This window comes from Pteropus alecto, unplaced genomic scaffold (assembly GCF_000325575.1).
Source record: "Pteropus alecto unplaced genomic scaffold, ASM32557v1 scaffold121, whole genome shotgun sequence".
Classification (NCBI taxonomy): Eukaryota; Metazoa; Chordata; class Mammalia; order Chiroptera; family Pteropodidae; genus Pteropus; species Pteropus alecto.
In genome coordinates, this window is record NW_006434369.1 from 17,264,970 (window position 1) to 17,286,681 (window position 21,712).

The 21,712-nt window shown below is 38.7% G+C and overlaps 2 protein-coding genes across 2 annotated transcripts in view; one reads left to right on the forward strand and one right to left on the reverse strand.

Annotated features, from left to right (window-relative positions):
- Positions 1-499, forward strand: part of LOC102884657 (tubulin beta-2A chain) — a 4,159-nt gene extending 3,660 nt beyond the window's left edge. Inside the window, 1 exon segment of the mRNA XM_025044909.1 lies at positions 1-499. This exon segment is cut by the window's left edge and continues 114 nt beyond it. Within this exon segment, the coding sequence (XP_024900677.1) occupies positions 1-299 (299 nt within the window). The 3' untranslated portion in view covers positions 300-499.
- A 410-nt stretch (positions 500-909) lies between these two features.
- BPHL (biphenyl hydrolase like) overlaps positions 910-21,712 on the reverse strand; it is a 43,217-nt gene continuing 22,414 nt past the window's right edge. Inside the window, exons 5-7 of the mRNA XM_006909305.3 lie at positions 14,660-14,791; positions 11,445-11,568; positions 910-1,283 (exon numbers count right to left, since the gene is read on the reverse strand). Of these exons, the coding sequence (XP_006909367.1) occupies positions 1,196-1,283; positions 11,445-11,568; positions 14,660-14,791 (344 nt within the window). The 3' untranslated portion in view covers positions 910-1,195. The remainder of the gene's footprint in view (positions 1,284-11,444; positions 11,569-14,659; positions 14,792-21,712) is intronic.

Here is a 21,712-nt window from a genome sequence, read left to right on the forward strand (position 1 = left end):
ACAATGTTAAGACAGCTGTCTGTGATATCCCACCCCGTGGCCTGAAGATGGCCGTTACCTTCATTGGCAACAGCACGGCCATCCAGGAGCTGTTCAAGCGCATCTCGGAGCAGTTCACGGCCATGTTCCGGCGCAAGGCCTTCCTGCACTGGTACACCGGCGAGGGCATGGATGAGATGGAGTTCACCGAGGCCGAGAGCAACATGAATGATCTGGTGTCCGAGTACCAGCAGTACCAGGATGCCACGGCCGACGAACAGGGGGAATTTGAGGAGGAGGAGGGCGAGGATGAGGCTTAAGAACTTTTCAAACACATCTTGCATCCTTAGTGAACTTCTGTTGTCCTCAATCAAGCATGGTCTTTCTATTTGTAAACTATGGTGCTCAGTTTTGCCTCTGTCAGAAATTCACACTGTTGATGTAATAATGTGGAACTCCTCTAAAAGTTACAGTATTGTCTAAGATATCTATACTAATTAAAAAAAGCATGTGTCCAAAACCTTGTGGTCTCTTTATTCTTTCAGTAAATACTTCTTGAATATTTTTCTGGGTTTAGTAATTTTAACAAAATAGAATTTCTAAATGTTTTAATTAATGGCTTTTCTTAGAGGCCAAAAGAGATAAAAATACATATTTTTTTCCTCTTCACTGGACCAAAGTATTAATCTAATAAACTTAAGGGAGTGAATAGAGATTTGAGGAAAAAGCAAACCTCCCTTTTGCTGTAATTAGAGCAACCCTCTGAAAATGTGGACTTGAGGACATTAAGCAAAGGACCTTCTCCTGTTTCTTTACTTCCCTTTGAACGTGATAAATACAAATAAAAAGACCAGTGAGCCCTTGTATCTCTCAGATAAAAGGTGCAGCATAAATTCAAGATGGCCTAAAATAAGTCACAAACACTACAAATGCTTCATTTAAGATTTATTTGAAAGTAATTCACGATAGGAAGTTTTTTTAAGACAATGGTAGAAATTCACAACTTAAAAAATATGATTTAATTTCTTTAGTGCTTAAAGCTAGAGGATGTTTTAAGTATCATTATTTATATTGGACTAGCAGCAGCTGTAGGTGAGAGTAGAAAGTTTGCAAGATAGGTTAACTGAGGTGTCACTCGGGGGTGGGTTTCAAAGGCAGCAACAAGCCTAAGCCCCCACACTAAAGAATTGCCAGGTGACATGTTCTCAGGACATTTTCATTGTAAGAAATCTTCTGCTAATTTGTTGAATTCATTCGCAAAACGTATATGCAGGTTGTGCTTACCTCCTGGCATCAGATGCAACCTAAAAAGGAAAAGCTTATGATTGATGGCACACCATTTAAAATCTCTTACCCTCCCTAACGCTGCATGGAAATCTAAAATGAAAACCTGCCACATTTTTTCATGACTACTACAGGGGAGAAAATAAAAGGTATATGGTATAAACTTTCCCTGAATACAGACTCAGAGTGTAGGACTTGTATGGCGGTTGACTTGACAGTAACAGCACACTCACTGTATTTGGAATTGTATTATGTGACAAGTGGTTTAACTGTAAATCTGATTGATAGTGGGGTATATGACTTGGTGGTTACCTAAGGAAAAAAAAATCCATTTTAATAAGGTTGATTTTAAAAAAGGTAGGAAAGATGATAAAATACAAAATATCCAGAACCCACTGGATTGGAACAGGTGAGTTTGGGGCATCTATGTAATGGAAAATTCCAAATCAATTCAGCTACCACCAGTCTGTCATTTTTGGAGGATTAACTATAAGCCATTAGATGAAGGGTGAATAAGTGTTCCTTAGGACTGTGAGGGTGGCCAGAGCCTGCATCAGCAACCTTTTGTTCTGTAGCTGTCACTATATGTCTTTTGTGGCAAACCTCACTGTCCTTGTAAGGCTTCTTCATTTCAATAGGGTTGGTCAAACTTGGCTGGTTTGCGATTTCTTTAATAAAAGCAGCCTTCTCTGATGTCTATATTTTATTTATCGGCTATAAAAGTGAAGAAATAAAGTTTTAAACAAAACTTCTAGGATATACATGCAAGTTTGAGCTGTTTTGTCCACAATGATAACTGGACATTAAAAGGACCATATTGGGGCAAAACGCTAGTTACACTAGCTACACTGCCTAATTCTCTGATCTTTCACCACCTGGGGGTTGAGAGCTCTAAGGACCTCAGTGAGCACGATGGAGGACATGGGAAAGGGTGCTGGGGAACAGAGCTGTGCTTGGACGACGTCAGGCCTCTTGCAACTCAATTACATAGGAGATGCTACCAAGGTAGTCAAGATAATCTACTTGAGAGAAGGCTATATTGTTGGCATCTTTCTGAGGCTCTTGAGAAAGTTACTAATGCCTTTTATGGTAACTAGAACATTCCAAATTCAATTTTAATGCTGTTCAGAAAAGAAGGGCAAGCTGCACCGACCCCAAAGATAGAATCCCAGTTGCCCCACACAAGTTACAGGTCTTGCAGGGATGCTCAAGGCCTCCGGTTTTAGAAAACAAAGAACCACCTGCCAAGATGCTGAAAGGTCATAGAAGGGCATGTCTAGGATAAACTGCATCTTCTAATGTGCACGAAGAGACCTCAATCTGCCCAACTTGCGAGTCCTCCTTTGTAGATAGCCACACTGGTTATCACATTCCCTACTCCATTTCTACAATTTGTTCAGATTCCCCAGGAAGGAGAGATACCAGCTATGAATCTCTTCTTTTTAGCCTCAGTGTTGACTGCACTCTTCCATTAAAATACTCTAGGTCTTAGGGAAATAGAATTTAGGTCACCTTCATTAAATATGTGGGAGACCCATTCTGAGGCACCTACATTCAGAACTGCACTGAATTATGGATGGGTGGACAGACAGATGAGGGTATGTAGAAAAGTACTCTTCTCCTTGATACCTTTGGGGGTCATTTCAAGGTCCTTAATATACTTTCCTCCTTTAGTTCTGACAGAAGGGCCACTATACTTAAAGTGTATTATGTGTTCCTCTTTGGGAACAGCACCACACCAGGCAGGAGTAAATATATAACCATCAAAGTAATGTAACAATTGTACTGCTGATCTAGATTTTCACCCAAATAAGAAAAAGATCTAATCACATGCTCCATGGAGAGTGGTTTTCAAGCAATCACATCTCCCAAGAAAATTAGTAGGAAATCCCTCAATGCCAAACACATGGTTTAACTGGAAATGAAGGGGCCTCCGAAAGGGTAAATAAAAGTTCCTATTTGCCAGGGCAGGTTCCTCTTTGTATTTGGCAACTTTAGAAGAGATGTGACTCTAGATCCTTTGAGAAATTAAAATGTCTAACCTCACAGTATAAATTCAGTGGTCACTTTACTTCTGCTTGGAACTTCTAGAATCTTGTACTTTATGGGCAAGGTAGTGAAGGAGAAATGGTGTTACCTTCTCTTACTTAATTTAACCTATAGCTTTCAAATCAAGCTCTGAGAGCTACAGATAGGAACAAGGTCATAAGTAATGAGCTGTAGCATTTTCTTTCCTTCACTTTGGATGTCATGAAACTATACTTATGAACCCATAAGGTTGCCAGTAAGTCTGTGAGCATTTTCGTTTTAGTTGAAAAACAAGTAGGCTGCTGGTTCTTTGTACCAGGATCTGTTCCATTATGAAAACTGGATAGCAGTGTCGTTAATAGGGAAGCTCTGTCACTTTCAGGCAATCTTTCCAAGGCCATTCAAACCTGGTTGCCAACAACAGCCCTTGTTATTAATTCTTTATTCTCTGCTCCTTCTAGAAAGCCCCATTTAAAGAAAAGGTAATAGTGAGCGGACCACAATCTCCTTCAAGCCGGTAAAGGAGGGGTCGGGGAGAGGACATGATGGGCAGGCTCTTTCCCCTCAGGCCAAGAGCCGATCAGGCATTTGGGTTTGGGGGAAGCAGACCTCTCACTGAGAAGTTCTTTTTCTCAAGCAGAACCAGGTCTTACGCATTGGAAAGAAACAAAACTCCCTTGGAGACTGCTTTTTCAGTAATGTTACAGTTTGGAGTGTACTACTCCTTGGCTGTCAGGATCTGCTGGATTAATGCTTTTAAATGGTATGTGGAAAAGAAAGCCTTGCCAAACCTGCCGGGACTACAGAAACCTAGCTGAGGCCTTTTGGCTGGACTGGAAACTTTCTTTTGGTCACAGCTGAATTGGAGGTGATATCACAGTGTTAAAGGTATGGACTTTATGGGGTCAAAACATGTCCGATCTAACTAGCCTGGGATCTATACTAAGTTATATCATCTCTCTAAGCTATAATTCCTCATCTGGAAGATAGGGATAGTAACAGTATCTACCCCACAAGGACGGTTCTGAAGATGAAATGAGATAACACATATAAGGCACACAACACAGGGTCTTTGGGCACAGTTAAAAGTTAATAAACATTTGCTATTATTTTATTATTCTCTTTATATTGCAATTTACAATGTACAAAAGTCCTTATGAAGGTTCTAATTATGTGCAGCATGTTAATGAAATTCTCTGACTTGGGAGCACAATTTATTTGTATTAATGGCTAAAACGATCAATTCCGATTGGAAGATTCTTACCTCAATAGTGATTTTACAGAATGTCATGGGTAAGGTTTTTCTAGAAAGGATGAGACCCCACTCTCTGAAATACAAAGGACTCAGCTTTGTAAGGACTAGATTAATCCTGTACCCCATCGAGAAGTGAGTCTTGAGCTGACTGCTTTCCCTTCAACTATAGCAGCAAGCAGGCAGAGATGAGGAACTAGATGAGGAACTACCTGGGAGGAGAAGGAAAGGGAGAGGTAGGGCATGCCAGTTAGGAGAGGGGAGCCATAACCCTCCCAAGGCTGGAGGTGGCCTAGATATGAAACTGAGGAAGCCATCTTTTTTTCAATGTCATCCTATCCCCTGTATCCTGGCTCACTTTACTACAGAGCTGGAAACGAACCTTTGTCGCCAGCATGAAATCTTTTTCACCTAGGTCAATTCACTTCATTGCTGCTAGTGGTGTGGCTCCTGTTGGCCTGCCTTGGAGGTCTGGTGGTATCTTACCACTGGTGGCCAGACCTGAAGAGACCAGAAAGCTACAGAAAGAGACCATTCCTCCCTTCCGTGATTCAGACAGAGGACAGCATCTAGACTACAACCTAGATAGCCCAGGCACAACCCACTGCCACCCTGCTGGCACACCTTCCAGTGAGCCCACCAGAAGGCCAAGACATTTGTGGAGAGCAGCACATGCCCACTGCCCTCCCCCATATCAACTTTATTATGATGAGTTTATGTATCAACTTGACTGGACCGCAGATGCCTAGATCGATCAAACATTATTCTGGGTGTTTCTGTGAAGGTGTTTTTGGTTGAAACTGACATTTAAATCAGTAGCTTGAGGAAAGTAGGTGCCCTCCCCAATGTGGGCAGGCCTTATCCAATGATGGCCTGAAGAGAACTAAAAGGCTGACCCTCCCCTGAAGGAATTACTAAGAGGAAATTCCTCCTGCCTGATTGTCTTCGAACTGAGATATCAGCTTTTTCACACCTTTAGACTCAACCTAAGACATCAGCTTTTCCTGGTTCTCAGGCATTCAGAGTCAGACTAGAACAACACCTGTCACCTCTTCTGGGTCTCCAGCTTCCAGACTCTGCTCCAGCCCGCCAACTGCTGGACGTCTCAGCCTCCATAACTGCATGAGCCAATTCCTTATTCCTTATAGAAAGTAAACCTCTGTGTGTGTGTGTGTGTGTGTGTGTGTGTGTGTGTGTGTGTGTGTGTGGTGTATTTATGTATCCTGTCGGTTTCTCTGGAGAACTCTGACTAATACACCCACGCACCTATTCTAATAATGGTGCTGAATGTTGGTACAGAGGGCAACTTGCCTTTGACCAACTGTCAAGCTATACCCTGGCTGTCTCCTGGGACCCCTGGTCACCTGCGCCCACACTGGCATTCCATCCACAAAAGTGGCAGCTGCTGTATATTGAGCTCATACTAAGGCTTAAATGTACAAATATTCACTCCTTCCTCAAAAACATTTTGAGATGATAGATATCATCATCCCTATTTTACATACAAGAAAATGAAGTAAAGAAATATATGTATACTGCTTAAGGGCACACAGTGAGAGACAGAGCCTCGTGACCTCTGCTGGGCCTCTAATTCCTGAGACATGACCATCTCCTCAGAAACATACTATTATGGGCTGAACTGAATCCCCCCAAATTCATATGTTGAAGTCCTAACACCAGCACTTTATTTTGATATAGGTCTTTAAAAAGGTGATTAAGTTAAAATAAGGTCATTAGGGTGGGCTCTTAAAGCAATATGACTGGTCTCCTTATAAGAAGAGGAGGTTAGGACACAGACACACACAGAGAGAAAACCATATGAGGACACAGGTAGAAGGCAGCCATCTACAAGCCAAGAAAGAGAGGCCTCAGAAGAAGTCAACCCTGCTGACACCTTGATCTCAAACTTCTGGCCTCCAGAACTGTGAGAAAATAAACTTCTATTATTTAAGCCACCCAGTCTGTGGTATTTGTTATAGCAGCCCTAGCAGACTAATACACATAGTGAGCACACACATGGCTCAACAAGCCATGTAGTATTCATATCCTCTTCTGAGATAGCTGAGCCCCACAGCCTCCCGGGGCCCGCCCGCCCCAACTCCAAAGAGTCTGATGGGTGCCAACCTCTGCTCAATGCAAATTCTCTGAAAACGAGCTGGGGCTAGCCTCATGGGTGATGCATGTCTGGTAACAGGAGACGCCCAAGCAAAGGCTGGCTAGCTAGACAGGTGGTGAGTGATGTCAGCGCTTTTCAATCTAAGAGGGAGAGTTGGACAAGCAGGAGATGCATAGGGCTGGGTCAGGACAAGGCGAATCAAAGGGGCAAGGTCTGCTCCCCATCACTGTTGTAATCAGAGCAGCTCTTATTTTATGTTTTCTATCTTGGACTTCTGCCTAAGAGTTTGTTAGGAGGAAGGGGTCAATTGCCTAAAAACAAATTTTAAAACCAGTGAACTTGAATGATCTTTAAAGCCTCTTTGCTTCCAAAAGATTCTATCATTCTTCTTCCGCAAAGAAAGAAAAGAGAGACAAATTAACATGAGCAGGAAGTAGGCCTGCTTAACAACCCCACCTTTCATTAGCCTCCTTCTGAGAAAAGAAAGGCACTGGTTTCATATGTGATATCTATTTGTTGGTAAAATCTTTGAAGGTATACACTGTGCCTTAAAGTTTAGTTATAAATGTACCTGGCAAGGTAATAAAATACAAGTTCATTGGAGCTTGCTACACTCTGTGTTGCTTTCTTGTTGTCAAGTGGTGTGGTGTATAGAATCATAGTATGACTTTGATGCTCGAGGAATCTATCTTTCTTTTGTGGGGTCCAAAATAAACCATCCTGTTCTAGGTAAGTTCATGCCCAACATAAAGGGCTGTTTTAGCAGAGGAAGATAGTAGGTGTAAAATGCAAGCCCGTTTTAAATAATCATTGCTAATAACATTTTACTTTTGACTGATTTGTTCCAAAGAATACTACCCTAAGAAAATGATCTTCCACAAAATATTCTGCTAAAACAATTAACACTGGAACAGAAAGGGAATATTTTTCTCTCATATCGATGTATTCTGTTGCTAAGAGATGGGTTTAAAACAGAATTCCTATATTAAACTTTCTTATAGACTGACTTTTATTGAACCTGGTTTTCCAAGGGAACACAAGCCAGAGTCAGTGTGCAAAACTCTGTCATTTCTGAAGCTAGAAAACAATTAACCAGATCAGCAAGTACATAATCCAAGCATCTTACCAACACATTAAAATAAGAGTATGTTTATGAGAAGCAGTTGTGCTAGGGGGGGGAAAGCACTATATTAGGAGAAAAAAAAAAATCAAAAAAATTTTCATTTATTAGCTATACAATTTTGGACGATTACTTAGTATCTTTCAGCCTTGATATTATTACCTGTAAAATGAGGAAAACATTTTTTTCCATAATATAGTTGCGAAGTATAATTAGATAATATATGTAAAATGCTTTTTAAAATATAAAATGCTATATGGATATAGATATTATACAGGATTACTGTAATTGTATTTTATTGTAGAATAAGAAGCATCCCCCCTACATTTAAAAATTCTCCAAAAAATTTGTTAAAATATATCCTGGAATAGTATATTTAGAAAGTGGTGGACCTACTTCTGAGTCTGCTTTTCCTGCCAAATTATGGGAGCTCTCAGGATAGGGACAAGTATTCACCATGCTGGGCAGGGCTGGCCCTCAGCAGGCATCAGAAATTGGGTCATGGAAGGAAAGGAGGAAAGGAGAGAAGGGGAGAGGTAGAAGGAAGAAAGGGAGGGAGGGAGCGAAGAAAGAAGGGAGAATACAAGTGAGGGAGGAAGAATTTTCACAGGCTGCTAATAAAGCCAGTTTCAAAAGAATTCCATAGAATTTCAAAGATGTCCTGAGTAATGACAATATCTCTGGAATTAATATCTAGTTTCTGAAGGGGGATAAGGCTCATTTGGATGTTTATTTTCCAGTATATTTGTTTAAAAAAAAAATTAGGCCGCTATCTCCTGGTCACACCTCATTTTCTCCTTCGGGATATGCATCCATTGCATATAAAGGAAATACTAAATTTATTCGACTTTGAATTTTCATCTCAATATAGCTGGCTATATATTTTGGCTAGCAAAAGCTAGCTCCTGTGTCAGCCAAAGTATTTAAAATATAAATTTCTATTCATTCCATACAAAAATGTATAGGATTGAAGAACAAAATTTCTGCTGACACGTCTTATAACATTCTTCGATGCCCAAAGCTGGTTGGCAGAAATAAGAATGCATAGAACAAGCAACAAGTATCTGCTATTTAATCAAGTGAGCCACCAACATGGCTTGGCATATGTTGGTATTTTGTGATTCTGAATAACAGGTATCTCATCTGGTGTGTACATATTTAAGGCCAAAATAACACAAAAAATTTACAACATAATTTTAAGTGGAAAAAATAGGAATCAGAGTTTAATATAGAATATAATTATTTCTACGTTAAAAATACTGAGAAAATCTCTCAAAGGCTCACAAAACCCAAAGAAGCAACATTTGGCCTCGGCATGCCCTGTACCTCTTGCTGAGAAGCTCCAAGCCCTGTGACAGCCAGACTCGATTTCTGACTTGGCCCCCTGAGGCACCTACAAGCCCAGCACGGATGGCAGCCATATGTGGATTGCTTGGTGACTCTTACCAGGCAGCCCCAGAGGTGCACAGACTGCAGCTGAACTTGGCCTGCAGCTGGATCCCTTCCAGGGCTGTGCCACTGGGCCTCGCAGGACACCTACTACATAAAGCCACTCTACTAAGACTGGGAGACTTAGGAGCCCTACCGAACAAATAGAAACAGACACAGGGAGGCAGCCAAAACAGGGAGACAAAGAAACATGTCTCACATGAGAACAGAACAAACCTCCAGAAAAAGAACTCACCAAATGGAGACAAGCAATATACCAGATGCAGAATTCAAAACACTGGTTATAAGGATGCTCAATGCACTTAAGGAAAGAATAGATGAACTCAGTGAGAATTTTAACAAAGAGACAGAAAGCATAACAATGGAAAACATAAAATGGAACCAGTCAGAAATGAAGGAAACAATATCTGAGATGAAGAGTACATTAGAGGGAATCAACAGTATAGATAAAGCAGAGGATCAAATCAGCAATACAGAAGATAGGGTAGTGGAGGACACCAAATCAGAATTGTAACAAGAAAAAAAATCCAAAAAAATTAAGATAGTTTAAAGAACTTCTAGGACAACATCAAGGTTAACAACATTTGCATCATAGGAGTACCAGAAAGAGAAGAGAGAGGGTAAGGAATTGAAAACCTATTTGAAGAAATAATGACAGAGAACTTCGCTAACTTGGTGAAGGAAATAGACATACAACTTCAGGAAGTACGGAGAGTCCCAAACAAGATGAACCCAAAGAGGCCCACACCAAGGCACATCATAATTAAAATGCCAAAGGTTAAATACAAAGAGAAAATCTTAAAAGCAGCAAGAGAAAAGCAATAGGTACCTATAAGGAAGCGCCCATAAGACTGTCAGCTGATTTTTCAACAGAAACTTTGCAGGACAGAAAGGGTTGGCACAAAATACTCAAAGTGATGAAAAGCCAGAACCTACAACCAAGATTACTCTACCCAGCAAAGTTATCATTTAGAATCGAAGGATAAAGAGCTTCCCAGACAAGAGAAAGCTAGAGGAGTTCATCACCACCAAGCTAGTATTACAGAAAATGTTGGAGGGATTTCTTTAAAAAGAAGAAAAAACATGTATTAAAAACATGAATAAAGAATGGTAATAACTACATTTCTATCAACAATTACCTCAAATGGAAAAAAATGAAGTGCTCCAACCAAAAGATAGAGTGCCTGAATGGATAAGAAAACACTATCCCTACATATGCTGCCTACAAGTGACTCACTTCAGATTAAAAAACACACACAGACTAAAAGTAAGGAGATGGAAAAAGATATTTCATGATGGACCTAGAGGGTGTTGTGTTGAGTGGAGTAAGTCAGATAGAGAAAGACAAATGCCATATGATTTCACATACATATGGAATCCAAAGAACAAAATAACAAAAAACAGAAACAAACTCATAGATACAGAGAACATTTTGAGGGTTGCTAGATAGGAGGGGGTTGGGGGAGCCACTGAAAAAGGAAGAAGGGATCAAGAAGTACAAATTGGTAGTTACAAAACAATCATGAAGATAGAAAGTATAGCATAAGGAATATAGTCAATAATATTGTAATAACCATGTATGGTGTCAGAGGGGTACTAGATTTATTGGGGTGATCATTTTGTGAGTTATATAGATGTCTAATCACTATATTGTATACCTGGAACTAATATAATATTATATGCCAACTATAACTGAAAAATTAAAAATATAATAAAAAAATACTGGAAAGGAGAAACACAAAATGCTAATAATGGAAGAATTTAAAAAGGTAGTAAGCAAAAGGCAATTAGTTTTCTTTTTTGATTTTATGAATTTTCTTTACTGGGTAAGTAGTGCTTTTATAATGATAAACTAATATGAAAATTCCCAAATTATATAAAATTGTTCTGATAACAATGATTCCTACAAATCTAAACTGTCACCAGTGTTACAGAACTTAGTACATATTAGCACATTTGCTTTCACAGCACTGAGACATTTGACTGAGAATTCCTTTCCTTCCGTATACTGGGTACCCACAAATCAGGGCTCCTTGTGCTCTGTATTTCTATGGTACCTTAAACACAGTGATACTATTCATTGATATTGGCAAATAGGGGTAGAGGTATGCTTTAAAAAAACCCCAACTTTCATGTTTCTTTTCCTTACTATAGCTTCTCCCGTTTCTTTCTGAAGCCTCCGAGGCACAGAGTGCTAAAGTGGAGACTGGACTTACCGTGACCCTTTCACGTGTTCATGTATGAAGTCGGCATGAAAACGTGGGACCAACTGATCTTTTTCACCATGCACAATTAAGGTGGGGCACTGAACCAGAGGCAGCAAGTGCCGGCAGATATTACCTGAAAGACAAATGCACGGAGAGCCAGCTTTAATGTGAGCATTCCACAAAGTGAGGAGAACAGAGAGCTCGGGTGAGTCAGGCCTCTCTTTGGACCTCAGTGTCCCCGACTGTAAAATAAGTGCTTTGGATTAGATAGGGTCTAAGGGGTCTTCCAGCTCTAACATTCTTTCAGTTTCCCTTTTTGTTTCTCTGCTGTTTTTGTTTGTTTGTTTGTTTGTTTGTTTGCTTAAAGCTCTACTAGTGAACAGTTTTGCCTGATTTAAATTCATAATTCATGTAAAACAGTAAGAAAAACAAACAAAACCCCTACAATTCTACATATTACATAGAGGCAGTTCCCAGTTTGTCAAGCAATGGTAGATGCTTGGCATCTGAAAAGCTTTTCTCGTGAAATAATGTCTTAAGTGGTCCTTGGGGTCCCAGGTAGCCCTCAAAGCTTATATACCTCACAATGAAGTTACAATTTACACATGGTAAATAAGCTTCTCTTCATCCCTCCTGCCTCCATGACATTCCTGACCAACATACTTTAAGAGATTATAAGATCTTCACCCCCATTTATAACATGTCTAAGGCAAATATGGTACAACCTCTAGTTCCTGTCCTTCCATCTCCTGCCTGTGAGGTCTTGGTGGTTCCTTAGCCACTTTGAGCTTCAGCTGCCTCCATCAAACAGGGATTACTCAGTTCCCTGGGGTGGCCATAAGGCTAAAAAGAGATGCCAGGTTCTTGGCACCTAGCAGGAACTCCATAAAGCCAGCTCCTTCTGCTTCCTCCTTTCCCCTGCCTGTGTCAAGAAGAAAGCACTGCAGCTCTGAGAAAGTGGGGGCTGGCCCAGGGGGTGCTGTCCAGGCACTTGCCTCTCCCCTCCTCTTTGGTTGGAGGTGCTAAATGAGAGGGTGATAAGTTGATCAAGGTAATACTTATCTAGATCTCTGAAGCTTCCCTCTCCTGTCCTCGGGATGATATGTACCTGCCAATTGTGTACTCAAATGGTTAAAGCTGGTATTGCTAAGCATTCACTATGTGTTAGGAACTGTATAAATTTTTTAATACTGATGAAACACTTATAGAAGTTACATGCTTTAACTCATGTAGTATGTACAATTATTTGTAAATCATGTACTTTTATTAAGCACTTAGTCTGTAGTTGGTACTGTGCCAAAGTGGAACATATATAACCTCACAACAACTTAATGAGGTAGTTATTTATATCTCTAGTTCTCAGACAGAAAACTGCAGCTCAGAGAAGCTAAATCTGCCTGAATCCATCCTACCAGCAAGCCAAGTGGCAAAGCCAGAGTTCACACCCAAGCCTGTCTGACTCAAATCTGTGCAATTAATCCCTATCTAATCTGAGCCTCCATAAACTTGAGTATATAACCATGAAAAAGGGCTCCTGTCAAATTAATTAGTACAGAATGAAGATAAGTAGTTCATTAATGATTTTGCCGTGAGATGATTTATACATTAAATTCTCTATACTGTGACATTTTTTTTTTTCATTCCCTTTCTCTCTTTTTTTAAAGATTTTTTAGAGTTTAAGTTTACAGCAAAATTGAGTGGAAGGTACAGAGATTTCCCAGATATCCCCTGCCCCTACACATGCATGGGCTCCCCTACTCCAACATACCCCACCAGAGTGGTACATTTTTACAAACCTCCACTGATACATCATCATCATCCAAAGTCCATAGTTTTCTTTAGAGTTCATTCTTGGTGTTGTACATTCTATGGGCTTGGACAAATGTATAATGACATGTATCCAGTATGGTGTCATACAGAGAGCATTTTCACTGACCTAAAATTCCTCTGTGTGGTTGTTCTAATAGGTGAGTAGTGGGATCTCATTTTTGTTTGGCCCATCTTTTGGGTTATTTGTTTTCTTATTGTCAGTTTTAAGAGTTCTTTGTATATTTGGATAACAGTCCTTTATCAGAGAGGTCTTTTGCAAATATTTTCTCCCAGTCTATGGCTTGTCTTCTCATTCTCCTGAAAGTGCCTTTTGCAGAGCAGTTTTTAATTTTAACAAATACAGGGCATATTTTTGAACTGCTGATTTAATTCTGCTTCTACCTTTGAGTATTCCTATCTTTTTACTTCTCTCTTAAAGAAAACATAAAAGTCTACATTTCACAACTGCCTTCTTTAATGGAGAACTGTCTCAGACATTGTTTTATAGCATTTTGTTTGTTCGTTTTAAGAGCTGAGGGAAAAATATTCCAAAGATCTGTTTCTATGAGGGGATACTGCATTTGAACAGGATATATTTGCTGTCTTAACTTAAACCAAGAAAGTAACATTTCCAAATGTTCTTTGCATTGTGAAAGTTTTGACAGATGACTCATTCTGGAAACAATTACTTAAGAGGTTGAATTGGTCCTTCAATCACAACGATTTGTAACTGAATGTGCTCCAGGATTAGATCTTAGGCACTCTCTATTCTTTGAGCAATTAAAAAAAAAATGAGAGATTAGAAACATAAATATCCATATTAAATAGACTTTAGTTCAGAATTTTTCTTAAAGATGTCCATTTTTATTGTTATTGGAAATCATATTAATTTTTCAGTTAAAGACTGGGAGACATCTATTAAGGCTAAAGTTATAAAACTTAGTTCTGAAGAAGGGAAAAGAACTGAACACTCTTTTCCTCATACTAATTCTGCTGAGGCTAAGTTCATGACAGAAAGTCCCTCCTTTTTGTCCTAGGGTAACACATCTATATGTGAAAGTAGAAAAAAATATGGTTTATGTTTTAGCTCATTTGTTTTCTAATTACTCATTCTGGAATTAAAAATAAAGACTATATGAGGCTTCTGGAGAATTATTTTGTCATCACACACATAGGATTAAAAGGAACAAAGACTCAGCAATATAAACCTTTATATATACAATTTGTCTCTAGTTTAAGGCAGATTTAATATACGAGAACTTGTATACAATCACTAGCATCCTCTGTTCATACATTAGTGTGTAAGGATAGTGGGAGAATGCATTAATCCCTGAGAAATTCTGGAACATCAGGGGAGGAACTCAAGCAGCCTCTATAATCAGCAAAGGAACCGTTAAACAGTTCACATAACCTACCATCTGGAAGATGTTTAAACTGGTTTATGCCATCCACCCACTTTTCACAGGTTTTTGCAAGGTAGTCATACCCATATAGGGTTTCTAGAGGCTTTCTTATTTTCTCACTCCATTTAGAAACATCACGGATACCTGAAAAATATAAGTGTGGACAAGAATAGGTTTAGCTTCATACTAAAGTTTATCTTTAAATATTCCAAGCACAGTGAAGCTCAGAGCCATTGCATTTGCTATTCTGTCTGCCTAGAATGATTCACCAGGTTTCCATATGGCTCAGTCCTCACTTCACCCAGGTTAGCGAGGCCTTCTCTTCCTGACCACCCGCCCTCCATCTACTCTGTTTAGTACTTATCACTACTTTGCAGTGTTTTCTGTGTGCATGGCTGAGTGTCTGCCTCCCCACTAGGATGTAAGCCCCAGTGGAAGAGACTTTGCTTTGTTTTGTTCCCAACTGTACTCCCAGGGCCTAGAGTAGTGCCTGGTACAAAACAGGAACACAATAAATTCTTACCAAGTGAAAGAAATTGGGTCTGCATTTAATGCTTTCCATTAAAGGTATAAGATAAAAGAAGATGTTCCTCTAATTAGGGTCATCTGAGTAAGAGTGATATTATTTACTAAAGAGGAGATTTATTCTGAATTGCATTTATGTACACTGAGAAATGCATATACATTCTTTATTCTAATTTCTGCCACTGCAAAAATATGTATGTAAAAGTCTAAATACTAACTTCAAACCATACTACAGATGATCCATTATTAGGAAAGAAAGTAATAGCTAAAAACCACCTTTAAAATAAACACATTCAATTACTTAGACTAACCTTTTCCATACTTCTTTAAACACACTGAGAAAGATTCTAATCATTCTGAGATTGTTAAATATTGTTTATTTAGAGCTTTTTATACAGTGCTTCTACTACATAATGCACCTTAAAGATAACATAACACTAATGATATGAATTCATATTGAACAATAACCAATACAGGGCTCCAGACAGTGCCAGGCACCTGGAAGACAGCTAATATATACTTAGGGAGTAAGATTTATGAAATGGAGGAAAAAAGTGCTTTTTACAACTATAACTGCCTTCTAAGGAGGGTTGATCCTATAACATGGCCTGCCTTTCTTCTGCCGGTCAGTTTAAATCTGCAGAGGTATGTCCAGGGTTGAATACAGAAGCTGAAGAGAGCTGAACTGCTCTGCATAAAAGAGAAAAGACTTCAGAGAGGAGTGTAGAGAGGAACCTGAAAATTAAGAGGTGGGAAGAGATTTGGAAAGACTAAAAAGGAGAATTGGAAGAGAGGAAATGGAGAGAGGTGCTAGCAAGACGGTACGAAGAGGAGTGTAGAGAGGAACCTGAAAATTAAGAAGTGGGAAGAGATTTGGAAAGACTAAAAAGGAGAATTGGAAGAGAGGAAATGGAGAGAGGTGCTAGCAAGACGGTATTTGGCTGTACAGCAGACCACACCTCTCTGAAGGTCCTCTTACAGTGGAACAACTAGATCTTTCATAATATATAATTTCTGTTGCATTGCTGGAATTACAGTAATTAATGGACTAGAGTACGAATGTGTATGAGTATATACGTATGTGTAAGAAAAAGAAAATCCTGAAAATAGAATAAAGAGTGGTAAATGTAACTATTAGCTGGAGGTGGGTGGTTAGAGCTGAACCTGAAATTCCTGGATTCAGGTGAGATAAAAATGGCCCCAACCTTGTCAACTATTATTGAAAATATATATACACATATATGTGTATACACAATGTCCAAATATGACTTATAAGAAATCCTCTCAGAAACTAGGAATTTGAGACAACTTTCTTAATCTAATAAAAATTTTCTACAAAATAAAACTATCAGAAACATTTGTACTTAACGGCAAAATGTTGAAAGCTTTTCTTCTGTGATAAAAAATAAAAAGATACATTTTATAATCACTATTATTCATCATTGAATGTAAAGCCGCGACAGTGCAAAAATGCAAAAGAAAAATTAAATTAATATGGATTTTTAAGAAAGAAATAAAACTGTCATTCTCATATGGAAAAAAAAAAAAAAAGTGGCCCCAACCTGGTATGATCCTCAGGCTCCCAAGAGAAGCAAATACAAATCCTCTGTGAAAAAAATCATTCTTAATTGATGCTTACTGGGTCTTTTTGTTTGTTTCCAGATTAAGAGTGAGCAAATATTCACTCCTAGCAAAGATCACAAAACAATCAGAATCTTTACAAAGCTAATGAAAAAATTAGATAATTAGAAAAGAAAGTTTAAAGAATTAGGCAGAATGCCATATCAAGAAATAAGAAGATGAGCAAGAGATAGGGAAGATGGAAAGACAAGGCCTATAAAGTACAATCAGTCCCAGGAGAAGGAAAGAAGGAGAATGGAGGAAATGAAACATTTGAAAGAGATAAAGAAGTGAAAACATTTTTCAGAACTGATAAAAGAATCCACAAAAAGCAAATGTAACAAATAGGAGAAATAAAAAGAAGTCACATTTAAACACATAATAATAAAACAACAATTATCAAAGAAAAAGAGAAAATCTGAAAAACAGGCAGAGATAAGACACATTGCTCCAAAGAAAGGAAAATCAGACAGACAAAACTTTTTGACAGCAAGTAAGAAAAGCAGAAGATAGTGGAATATGTGAGAAAATAACTTTCCATTTATATTTCTGTTCTTAGCCAAACAATCTTTCAAGAATGAGGGTGAAATAAAGATATTCTTAGGTATAAAAACTTGAGCTGACTATTAATAGACCCGCCCTTGAAGAACTTCTATAGAATAACTTCTGGAAAAAGAGATAGAATCTTAGAAGGAATGTCTGATATAAAAAAAGAAACAGTGAGTAATTGACAAATAGTTGGTAAATGTAAAAACAAATAAAACTCGCCAACCAATATTGTAACATTTTCTTATATTAAATAGTTCTGTCTATAAAGAAAGCAAAAGACAAGCCACAAGCTGTGCAACATACCTGTTAACACAATTGCTAATCAACAACGGGTCAGTAATCAGATTATTAAAAAACAAAAAACAACCCCATCCTACCCCCTGCAAATCAATAACACTGAAATGATATTGGAAGCCTTGAGTTGTGTATAGAGTCCTTGGGGGTTTGTTCTGTTGCTACATCTTATAAGGTACACCTGTTAAATATATTTTACTATATGTATCAACTATTACATAACAAAAATTTAAAAACCAATAAAAAAAGATGAAAAGACATGAATAGGTACATACAGAAAAAAACCCACTGGTGCATAAACACATAAAAAGATTCAAAACCTTATTACTAATAGAAAAATGCAAATTTAAACCTCTAATAAGATACCATTTTATACTCATTTGACTGAATAGAATTAAAAAGTCTGATGATACCAAGTTTTGTTGAGGATGTAAGCTAAGAAATCTCATATGCTGCATATGCTGCTGGTGAAAGTATAAATTTATTTAGTTGTAAAACAATGTGTCACTTGTAATGAGGTATATTTGCATTCCACAATACTCAGCAATTTCATATACCCTAGAGAGACATTGTTGCTCATATACCCCATAGGATATGTACAAGAATGTTTATAACAACACTTGATATAGACCTACTGTCCATAATAAAAGATATGGAAAATAAAATGCAACATGTTTGTTTGTCCAATGGAATATGAAACAGCAATATCATGAAGGAATCTAAAAACATAATGTTCAGTAAAAAGAGTGAGTCATAGAAGACGACCTACAGTATTAAATCACTTTGTATAGCACAAAAACAAATTATATAATATATAATATATAACATTATAATATATAATAAAACTATAATATATAATTTAATTTATTTAATTTATCAATTTAATTTATCAATTTAATTAATTAGATTTATAGAGCTAATATATAAATATAAATTTTTAGAAAATAAAGTCCCCTGTGATGGAAAGGCCAAGACCTTTTAAGAACCAAATTGGCTAATGTTCAACATGAAGATTTTTTTTTTTTTTGCTAAAATGTAAATTCCTTCACTTGGGACAGCAAGAGATCCTTAAAATGAATTAACTTGGTAAAAGCAGGCATTTGGAGCAAGAGATATCTGTGGGAATGTAGAATTTGGGGCAAGACCTTAGACTCCCCCAGGAAATATTATCTAAATTTCAAGGGGCAAGAAATTGAGCTGTAGCCGGGGCAAGCCATATGTTCATACCAAACACTGTGGTTAAGAACACAGGCTTAGAAGTCATACCACCTACATTTGCATTCCAGCTCTTACACTTACTAGCTCTGTGACCCTGAGTAAGTTCCTTAACTTCTCTGTGTTATAGTTTCCTTATCTGAAAAATGAGAATTAAATAACACTCTGGGATAAAAAAAAAGTTAAGTTAGACATGAAATGTGCTAACAACAATGCCTGGCATATTACAAGCACTCAAAAATAGTCTATGTATTTATATATTTTCTTTTGTCGTTTTTTTTCAGGAGGAAGCCTGTTTTACCCCAAATTATAATTTCCACACACACGAAAAAATGAGTAGTAGTTAAATTTCAAAGTTAAGTTCCTAAAATAACCATTCGAATCAAACCGTTTGCTGATCCAAAACAACTCATTTCTATTTGAAAAGAAAATGATTTTTTTTCTTTTTTAAGCATATAATTGGTGCTAAACACTGGAATCATAATGAAGAAAACATTCATTCATCATTAGTTAACCCGGTAAGCATTATTTGAAGCCTGTTGTATGTTAATCATAGAAGATGCAAACTTGAATGAGATATGGTCTCTGCCCTTAAGGGCCATATCGTCCAGTCAAATACTTGTTAACAACCATCTTAGTAGAGTGTACTAAGTGTGGGAGAGGCTGGGGGAGGACAAAGGAGGGTCAGTGAGCTCAAACGAGTATTAGGGAAGGAGTAGCAACAGAGGGGGGCTTCCTAGAAGATACACTGCTGCATCTAAGTCTGTGAGAACACAAGTCAACAAGCAAACAAGGAAACAGGAACAGCCATGCCATCTGCTGCCAGAACATCAGGGGTTTTCAGGCTGTTGAAGAGAAAAATGGGTGCGTGTAGGGGTGGGGGTGACAAAAGTGGTGGGAGATGGACTTAGAAAGACAGAGGGTCCTGAGTCACTCAAACTCTGTGAGCAAAGCTAAGAAGTTAAAACTTTACTTATTCAGAAAGACATGGGAGACCTTGAAGGATTTTTAAATAAGATATAATGAGATTTACATCTTACCAAACTCCTACCAAACTCAGCAGTATGGAAAATAGATTGAAAGGAAGTTAAAGATGGGGGACTGGTCAGAAAGGTGTTGAATTAATTAAGTGGAGACTGGTAAGGGTCTGGCAGAAGGAATGGAAGGTGTAGGATGGATTCCAGAGCGAAGGAACAATGCAGGAAGAATGCAGAGGGCTTGATGACTATATCGCAGCAGTTAAATACTTGGCCGTTAGTGTCAGACATGAAGTGCCACCTCCCAGCTGTGCCATTATGGTGGATTTCTTCAATTCTGTGAGCCCTGGTTTCATCATCTAAAAAACAAGTGGAGTAATACCTAGTTTATAGGGATAATATGTGGGTAAAAATGTTAGTTCATAGCAGGCATTCAATAAACAGTAATTAAAATGTTATTTTGTGAGAGAAATATTCCATTGGGTATCATTTACTAAGATAAAAAATTAAGCAGGAAGAACAGGTCTGGGGAAAAGATTATGATTATGAGTTTGATTTTAGACATACTGAATGTAAGGTATATGTGGGGTGACCAGATAAGAAAATTGAATAAAAAGTTGACTACCTGGGATTTGGGAGTTTGGTGAAGCCATAAGATGAGTGAAGCTACTTGGGCATAAGAGTGAGAAGAGCAGCAGAATGCCAAGGATGGCGTTTGGGGGACCCCAATGTCACAGGGCCCAGCCGAGAATAATGGGCATGCGTCAAAGCCAGAAAAAACCAGAGGTAGGAGGAGGAACCTGAGAGAACATGGTGGCAAGAACTTCAACATGGAAAGCTTTAAGAAAAGGGATGTGATCAATATTATACAGATCCGTGTTTATTTGCAAATGCTGCAGAATGATCAAGGAACCAGAAGGCAGTAAGGGTCCTTGGGCTTGGTAATATAGAGCTACTGTTTTCTCTGGACTTGAGGGTGAGAAGCCATCTTAGCACAAGTTAAGGAGAGACTGGGGCTTGAGGAAGATAGAATGATGGCTGGGAAGGGAAGCAGAGGTATATTAGGCAGTAACTAAAGAGGAGCATAAGGTTAAGAGAGAGTTTTTTGTTTGTTTGCATAAAGAAGGGAAGTCAGAGTCTGAACATGGTACATTCACACTTTAGTGACTAAGGCAAAGGCATGAAAGGATGGCACTGCCAGGGACAAAGAGCTGTAGCAAAAGTATATGCAGAGTTACAGGGCCCAAGAGGGAGAAGCACTCTCCTGGTCTAAGGGCTCAAGGACCCCAGGAAGGCAGTGCTGTGCAAGCTGGGAATGAGTGATGAGGGTGTGTTTGCTGAGGAAAAGGGGGCTGAGGGGTAGACCAAGGCAGGCTGGCACATCAGCAGATGCCAAGGCACAGAGGCACGAAAGGCAAAGCTTTTTTCAGAAATGTGAGAGATGCACAGGAAGGTTGTGGGGAAAGGAGGAGATGAGGCTACAAGGGCTTGCGAGGGCTGAGCTGTCAGGGGCCAGCCCAGTGGCTCGAATGCTGTTTTGAAGGACTGCAAGCAATAGAATTAAATAATCAGATTTTTGCCTTACTGAGGAAAGTCTTCTATGAAAGACAAACTATCAAAGAGGCCAAGGGACTGAATCAGGAAACGGGTAAGTAGGAAGCAAGGAGCGGGGACCTCTGAAGGTCTCATGGCTGTGGTCTCATCTGAATCCACTCATAGCTAGACGAAAAGGGCAGAGTCCCACAGGGATGAACCAAGGCTTCTGGCTTAGATCTCAGATTGACTGTTGGCCACTGACTGAGACAGAGATTATGGGCTGGGTGTGGAAAAGATCGTGAAACAATGAGTTCGATTTTAGACATTATTGGCTTTTACTAACTTACAA